General features: G+C 38.0%; 1 protein-coding gene across 1 annotated transcript; it reads left to right on the plus strand.

Moving 5' to 3' along the window:
• Window positions 1–1405: 1405 nt before the first annotated feature.
• LOC102590030 (peroxidase 3-like) lies at window positions 1406–3118 on the plus strand. The gene is made up of 4 exons (XM_006356862.2): window positions 1406–1683; window positions 1776–1973; window positions 2062–2224; window positions 2507–3118. The coding sequence occupies exons 1-4, from the start codon at window positions 1480–1482 to the stop codon at window positions 2923–2925; spliced, it is 984 nt and encodes a 327-aa protein (XP_006356924.1). The 5' UTR covers window positions 1406–1479; the 3' UTR covers window positions 2926–3118.
• Window positions 3119–9082: the final 5964 nt, after the last annotated feature.

Below are 9082 nucleotides of genomic sequence, written 5' to 3' on the forward strand. Positions count from 1 at the left end.
TTTTATTTTTCGTTTTTCGAAAGTCAAATTGACAATCATTGAAAGTTAATTGAATTAGATCAATTCAACATTTTAAAATTTCGATATTTAAAACTATACTAAAAGTCCATGTTCTAATTTTTGAAAATAAAACAGTTTTTCAACTTGCAAATAGTTGTTAATTGTTATAGTTTGAACAATTTATATATTAAACCTTTATCTAACTGTATCAATTTTGAAAAACGTCAAACAAGTAGCAAAGCAATAATGAATTGATGTGGACATTTGCCAAAGGCATATTTGCATATGAGAATATTTATGAGTTGTCCTGGCTGCTATTGTATATAGCTCCTAAATATTATTTTTTCTCCCTCAGTGTTTGGAGTCCACATTGGAGTTTTGATTAAATTTGGATCGCACACTGCAGGGCTCATTCAGGGGTGACGCTCCTAACAAGATTTTTTTCTATACCCAGTGCTAGAACCTGAGAACTTTGATTAAGAGTGAAGCAGTCTCACCACTACACCACAACTCATGTCGGTAGCTCCTGGCTCCTACATATTTCTGATACAACTTGAGGAGCAGGTGAGTTTTTCTATTTTTTCAATTCCAATAATGCCACTCATAAATGCAAGAAATAATTAAAGTGATCAAGAAAATGATAAAACGCAAAGATTTCGTTTTTACATGTGTGCGAAAAACAAGTATATATAGAGTTAAATACATATATAAGAACTCACGTAAAATGTCTAAATTCAGGATTAATCATGTTAGACATATATATATGAAAACTACAAGTTTTTTTTGTTGTTGGTAAAATGGAAAAAGTACAAATTAAATAAAGTTCTTAAAGTGTTCGAAAACAACCGGATAGACTTAAATCTACTAGAACAAATTTTATGTCATTAATTAAGTGCATTCACTATAACAAAAATAACTTTTAGCGGCAATAATATGCATATTAAAAAAAAGTTAAAATATTTACCGCATTAGTATATCATTGGATCCAATGTCGTTGTAGATTTTACAGGCATTTACAAAAACTATTAATTGCGTTTACAAAAATATATATTTAGTGATAGTTAAGTTGTTACCATTAACTAATTATCGCTAAAAATCATTTTAAGGCAAGTAATTGTAGAGTATTAGAGACTTCAGATTTGTGGCCATCATTTGCTAGAAAATCGACACACTTATTTACTGTCCTCCATATATGTCTAATTCTAACCTTAGGTAACATGAAGGATACTAGTGGGACTATTTATGCATAAAAGAGGGAAGATGCCTAAACAAAATATGAATATTTCTTACTGAAAGAGTACAACAATAGACAGACTGTAACTAATTAATCAATCAATCAAACAAACAAAAGCACATGTTAGTTTGCTTTGTTCAATGCCTAGTGCCTATAAATTTCCTTTCGGAGTTGATGTGTGTATAACACAAACACAACATAGAATTTTTTTTTAGTTTCTATCTATTTTGAAGATAAGAAACAAAATGGCTACATTTGGGTATTTGTGTCCTCTAATATTGATGTGTATCTTAGTGTCTAGCAATGCTCAATTACAACAAAACTTCTATGCCAAGAGTTGTCCAAAAGCAGAGAAGATCATTTTAGACTATGTCCATAAACACATTCCAAATGCTCCATCTCTTGCTGCTGCCTTAATCAGAATGCATTTCCATGATTGCTTTGTCAGGGTACGTAATTATTAATTACTTTTGTCGTTTCAATTTATATGTCTTACTTTTTCAGGATGAGAATCAATTAGTTGTTTTTTTGGTGATTGTAGGGATGTGATGCATCTGTGTTGTTGAATTTCACTTCAAGTACAGGAAACCAAACTGAAAAATTTGGTATCCCAAATCTAACACTTAGAGGTTTCTCATTCATTGACAATGTGAAGAAAATAATTGAAGATGAATGCCCTGGAGTTGTCTCTTGTGCTGATATTGTTGCCTTAGTTGCTAGAGACTCTGTTGTGGTCACAGTAAGCCAATTCAACTTGAACTTTACAATTTATTTTATTTGTTATGTATGACCATTATAATTTATATATTTTTGGGCATGATATATAGGGAGGTCCTTCATGGAGTGTACCAACAGGAAGAAGAGATGGAAGAATCTCTAATGCTTCAGAAACCTTAACAGACATTCCAGCACCAACTAGTAACTTTTCCACTCTCCAGAATGATTTTGCTAAGAAGGGTCTTGACCTCAAAGACTTGGTCTTGTTATCTGGTTAGTCAAAGTTTTACTTTTTCTTCTGTTTCAGTTTATGTGACAAATTTAATCGAGTACGAAATTTAGGAAATGAAAAGACTACTTGCAAGTTGATAAAAGAATTCCAAATATTAGAATTTAAAAAAAAAGTTCACTTATATTTTGGTCCTACCTTGCCACATAGGTATTGAATATAATGTTAAGGACCAATCATACTTACAAGTCAAAAATTGTGACTATAATCCTATATGCACCACTCTATGGGTCTTAACAATAATTACCATGGACAAAATGTTTCAGGTGCTCACACTATTGGAGTCTCTCATTGCTCGTCATTCTCAACTCGTCTATATAATTTTACTGGAACTTTTGGTACTCAAGATCCATCTCTAGACAGTGAATACGCAACTAACCTTAAGGCTAATAAATGCAAATCAATTAATGATAACACAACGATAGTGGAAATGGACCCAGGGAGTTTCAGGACATTTGATCTTAGCTATTACAAGCTTTTACTCAAAAGGAGAGGACTCTTCCAGTCCGATGCAGCCCTAACAACAAGTACAACAACGAAGTCATACATCGACCAACTTGTCGCGGGATCACTTAAAGAGTTTTATGCTGAATTTGCTCAATCAATGGAGAAAATGGGAAGGATTGAAGTTAAAACAGGTTCTGATGGTGAAATTAGAAAGCATTGTGCGGTTGTGAATAGTTAAGAGGAGTCTTTGGTTCTTTCGGTTTGGGGCCATATGTAACATTAATGATACATATTGTTCCTTTTGCATTTTTTTCTTCATCATGTTCCTTTTGTTATCATTCCGATTTTTGTTCTACTGCGTGACTTGATGATTGTTTAAATAAATGTTGAATGTATATGCAATTCCTTCTTCTTCTTATCAAGGCATAAAAGGCTCTTCTTCTTTTTAAAAACAAAATTTGATCTTTCCTTGATGAGATAAGGATACACACTTGGAAGTTTGGCATACCAAACTTGTAACCTTGGTGCTTAAGGAGCACTTCACAAAAAAAAATAAGCCTATACAAAGGCCAGGGAAGTTACTGGCTTTGAATCTAAGGAGGTTAAAAATAAGGTTGGCACCCTTTGTTCTTTTTTATCTGATGGTGGCTAAATTTATTCTATCCAAATTTATGAGGTCCTAAATGTCACAACTCAGACCGTCGTGATTGGCACCCACACTAGCCCTCCGGTGGAAGAACCATGCATTAATACTAATTAGTTAACCCAAGAACTACACAACTTAATCAATTACTAGGCATTTAAAGATACGGAAGCAGGTTTAAATGCAAGAATCAAATAGAGTTCTCATAAACTCCAAAAGATCTAACAACGACTAACAAAACATTGCGGAAATTATTCCCTAGAACCTGAAAGTCAATGTACCAAAACTCTAACAAGGAACCATAAGTCTAAAGGAAATGGGTACAACCCAATTGAACATAAGAAAATCTAAAGTACTAGTCTAAGTCCGAATAGTAATTGACTAAACATAACGAAAACTCATGGCAGCTTGGAAGAACTGGCTCACCCTTGAATTCGAATCGATAACTGGTCTTCTAAATGAGGTATGTCAGTAGCCGCCTGAAGATGCCCTGTACTCAACAAAGAAAGAGCAAGTGCAGTATCAGTACACAACCACAGTGTACTGGTAGGATCACGCGGCTATCCCAATAAGTGAAACATATGTAAATAATCACAACATAATAAAACAGGCATATACCGAACATGTACAATATCAGTCATCTTATCAGGATCAATGAACAGTTCCACATTCTCAAAATACATCAATATGACAAGTCAATGGTCCTCTCATTTAACCCACACTCAAACTGTTAGTGTATCGATATGTGGTACCCGATCCAAGTTAGTGTACCGAATGTGACACCTGATCCCATATATGCGCCGGAACGTGGCACACGATCCAAGTTAGTGTGTTGGAACGTAACATCTGATCCATTCAACAAGCCACAATCACAATGTACATTCTCATAATCATATAATCAAGTGTTAATTCATGGCATACAATTATTTAATCATACTCATTTACAATTAGTGTGATCAATAATGCAACGTTCGCATACATACATGCATTAAAATGAAGTAATAAACTGTCAAGAACTTGTCTGGGGTCGTCTCTTAGCTCTCAAAAATGAAAATTGCAGAATAATGACATTTTTGAGGTTTATTTCCAACTTAAGTCGCGACTGTCCCGCCACAACGGACCTCATCCCGATACAACGTCCCCGCCATGGCGGGAAAATCTTGCCTTGGTGGCTTGCATGGAAACAATGAGCTAATTTAAGAATCCCAAACCCCCATTTCACAATACATCTCCATCCCATGACACTCAGAAAATACCCGTTCACGCTAAGATCAGTTTTAGGTGTTCTACTCGCCCAAATTTGATTATGTAAAGTCGTACGAGTTCCTTAACGTCTTAGCTATCTATACAACGTCCCCGCCATGGCGGGAAAATCTTGCCTTGGTGGCTTGCATGGAAACAATGAGCTAATTTAAGAATCCCAAACCCCCATTTCACAATACATCTCCATCCCATGACACTCAGAAAATACCCGTTCACGCTAAGATCAGTTTTAGGTGTTCTACTCGCCCAAATTTGATTATGTAAAGTCGTACGAGTTCCTTAACGTCTTAGCTATCTACTCATGTGATAAACTTCATAATTAGATCTCCCATTTGTTACTAGATTTTCCTAGACCTCACTGACTCTCATTTCGTCTAAATCTGGACTAGGTTGCGAAATTTCAAGTTACTACCAAAAAGTTTTTCGGCCCAAAATTTTTCCCCGTTAGCTTTTCTATAACGACGGGAATGGGTCGTTACAATAGATACCAATTTACCCATTACTCGTCCCCGAGTGACAAATTAGAAAAAACAGACTAAAGTGAGAGTAAAGTAGTACTTAAATCGACGAACAACTGGAGATACTTGTCTCGCATGTCCTTCTCGGTTTCCCAAGTAGCTTTCTCAACTGGACGATGCTTCCATTGAAATTTCACAGACTTAATCTCTTTGGTCCTTAGCTTCCGAACATCACGATCAAGAATTGCAATCGGTTCTTCCTCATACTGAAGGTCTTTGTCTAACACAACTGAGTCCCATTTTATGATGTAATCCCTATCACCATGATATCTCTTCAACATGGCCACATGAAATACCGAATGAACTCCCGATAGGTTAGGAGGTAAAGCCAATCTATAAGCCACTGGCCCTACACAGTCAAGGACCTCAAATAGACTAATGTATCAGGGACTAAGCTTTCCCTTCTTGCTGAATGTCATTACCCTTTTCATGGGTGATACCTTAAGAAGAACTTTCTCACCAGTATGAAATTCCATGTCTCTTACCTTATGGTCTGCTTACTTCTTCTGTCTACTTTGGGTTGCTAAAAGCTTAGCTTGAATACTCTTCACTTTATCTTGAGCATCCTTCACTAAATCGACCCGCAAAGGTTTCACATCCTCAGCCTCAAACCATTCTATGGGTGATCTACATCCCCTCCCATACAGTGCTTCAAATGGTGCCATATCAATGCTGGAGTGGTAACTATTATTATAAGAGAACTCGCATAAAGGTAGGAACTTATCCCAATGTCCTCCAAAGTCAATCACACATGCCCTCAACATATCTTCTCACACTTGAATAGTCCTTTCTGATTGTCCTTCCGTCTGCGGATGGAAAGTTGTACTAAGAGTGAGTTGTGTGCCCAATTCATCATGTAATTTCCTCCAAAACTTGGATGTGAACTGCGTACCACGGTCTGATAGAAAGGGGCACCCCGTACAACCTTACTATCTCTTTTACATACATCTTAGCCAATTGTTGAGCATTATAATCTATTTTGACTAGAATAAAACAGGCTGACTTAGTCAATTCATCAACCACTACCCAAATAGAATCAAACTTCCCCAAAGTCTTGGAAAGACCAACCACGAAATCCATAGCTATTATTTCCCACTTCCATTTCGGAATTGGCATTCTCTGAAGCAAACCTGTCGACCTTTGATGCTCATATTTTACTTGTTGGCAATTTTGACACTTAGCCACAAACTCCGTTATATCCATCTTCATGCCCGACCACCAATATAGTCGCGTCAAGTCTCGATACATCTTGGTTACACCCGGATGAATGAAATACTGCGACCGATGGGATTCTACCAATAAATTCTGAATCAAGTCGCCCACTCTAGGAACACAAATAATTCATTTAAAACTGAGCACACCTCCCACATCAAGAGTGGTCTCTTGTGCCTTGCCAAACACTGTTTTATTTCTGAGCTCTTTCAAATGCTCATCCTCAAACTATTTAGCCTTGATCTCCTCAGTGAACGTGGCCCTTACTTCAATGCTAGCTAACACCCCATCTTTCTCTGAGATGCCCAACTGTATGAACTTAGATTCCAAGGTTTGAATTTCCTTAGGCAAAGGTCGCTTGGATACACTCAAGCAAGCTAGACTACCCATACTCACCGCCTTCCGACTTAACGCGTCTGCCACCACATTAGCCTTGTCCGGATGATATTTTATGGTCACATCATAATCCTTGAGTAACTTCATACACCTTCGTTGTCTCAAATTCAGATACTTTTGAGTAAACACATGTTGTAGACTACGATGATCAGTAAACACCTCACACTTGACACCATAGAGGTAATGCCACCAGATCTTAAGAGCAAACACTACCGCTGCCAACTCTAAATCATGTGTGGGGTAACTCCTCTCATGCCCTTCAACTGCAGTGATTTATAAGCTATAATATTCTTATCCTACATTAACATATCACCCAAACCCAAATGTAAAGCATCACAATAAACAATAAAATCTTTACCTTCCATCGGTAATGCTAGAATAGGTGTTGTGGTCAAGAGGGTCTTGAGCTTTTGAAAGCTCTCCTCACATTTTTCAGTCCATTCAAAAGATACCTCCATTTTGGTCAACCTTGTCAGATTCGCGGCAATAGAAGTAAAGTTCTTCACAAACCTACGATAGTAGCTAGCGAGCCGCACAAAACTCCTAACTTCAGTCATAGAGCTAGGACAAACCCAATTCTTAACCGCTTCAATCTTTTGGGGATCTACCATTACCCCTTTCTTTGAAACTACATGCCTCAAAAAGGCAACCGAAGTCAACCAAACTTCGCACTTAGAAAATTTCGCATACAACTTTTGCTTTCCAAGAACACCCAGAACAATACGGAGATGGTCAGCATGCTCTTCCTTACTTCTCGAATAAACCAAAATTTCATTAATAAACACTATCACAAACGAATCAAGAAAGGGTTTGAACACCCCATTCATCAAACTCATGAATGGTGCAGGCGCATTTGTCAACCCGAACGACATAACTAGGAACTCATAGTGCCCATAACGGGTCCTAAATGCTATTTTTGGTATATCCTCAGGTTAACTGATGGTAACCATACCTTAAATCAATCTTAGAGAAAACTGATGCACCTTGCAATTGGTCAAAAATATTATATATCCAAGGCAATGGATACTTATTTCGAATGGTAACCTTATTCAATTGACGATAGTCTATACACATTCTCATATTGCCATTCTTTTTCTTAACAAATAAGACAGGAACACCCTATGGTGAAGCACTAGGACGGATGAATCATTTATCAAGAAGTTCTTGGATTTGAGCCTTAAGCTCTCTTAATTCTGTCAGAGCCATACGATATAGAGGGATCGTAATGAGACGAGTACCAGGTTCTAAATTAATGCATAAATTTATATCTCTATGCGGAGGCATACCAGGAAAATCAGTAGGAAACACTTCTCTGAATTCTGACACCACGGGAATAGACTCAATAGAGGGAGACTCAACCTCAACATCCCGAATATGAACCAAATAAGCCAAAAAACCCTGCCCCACCAGTTTCCTAGCCATAATGGAGGATATGATCTTAGCTGGTTTAGGCTTGTACACCCCGTCCCTCTCTAATTTTTCCCTACCGGGGATCTCTAGAGTCACACATTTCGTATTACAATTTAACACAACATAATAAGGGGACAACCAAGTCATGCCTAAGATTATATCAAAGTCAGTCATATCAAAAATCAACAAATCAACCCAAGCCTGAAAACCCATAAACAAGATAGGACAAGCACGATAGACATGGGTGACTATGACAGACTCTCCAACGGGGGTAGAAACATGGATGGGGGCATCAAGTCTATCACAAATCATATCAAACTCTGAGGCAAATCGCACAGACAGATAAGAATAGGTAGAACCTTATTCAAATAACACATTAGCCATCCGGTCACAGACAATAATAGTACCTATGATCACTGCATCAGACGTCTCTGCCTCGGTCTTGCCCAGAAAGGCATAACACTGGGCCCTATCCTCATGACGGGCGACTTCCCTGCCTAGCTGCACAGTACCTCTGCCTGCATTACCATTTCCCGACCTCCACAACCTCGCTGATTTCCTCCTCGCCCACCTTGTGGACACCCTCGACCATTATTACAATTTCCCGCGGGTACCACTACTCTAGTTTGCTGTTGCGTAGGGTCTAACATATGTGGGTAGGGACAATCTCTCCTCATATGCCTAGGTTCGCCACAATTATAACAAGTGCGATCAAAAGATGGCCTGCTGCCGCCGAAGGTGTGGCTCCTTGGCTATCCTGAATTAAATTCTGAGGTGAAGTTCCCGATTAATTACCTGTAGAAGAGGGCATAGCGGACTGAATTGGTCGGGCTGCAAGTGTTGGCCTACCTAAACCTCTGGAGTAGGAACCTTGAAAGTTACATGTATTATTAGCTTTCTTAACCAATACCTTAGCCTGACCGTCTCGCCTCACCCCTCTACTTTCTTCACAA

The sequence above is a fragment of the Solanum tuberosum genome, unplaced genomic scaffold, assembly GCF_000226075.1.
Source record: "Solanum tuberosum cultivar DM 1-3 516 R44 unplaced genomic scaffold, SolTub_3.0 scf00236, whole genome shotgun sequence".
NCBI classification, from domain to species: domain Eukaryota; kingdom Viridiplantae; phylum Streptophyta; class Magnoliopsida; order Solanales; family Solanaceae; genus Solanum; species Solanum tuberosum.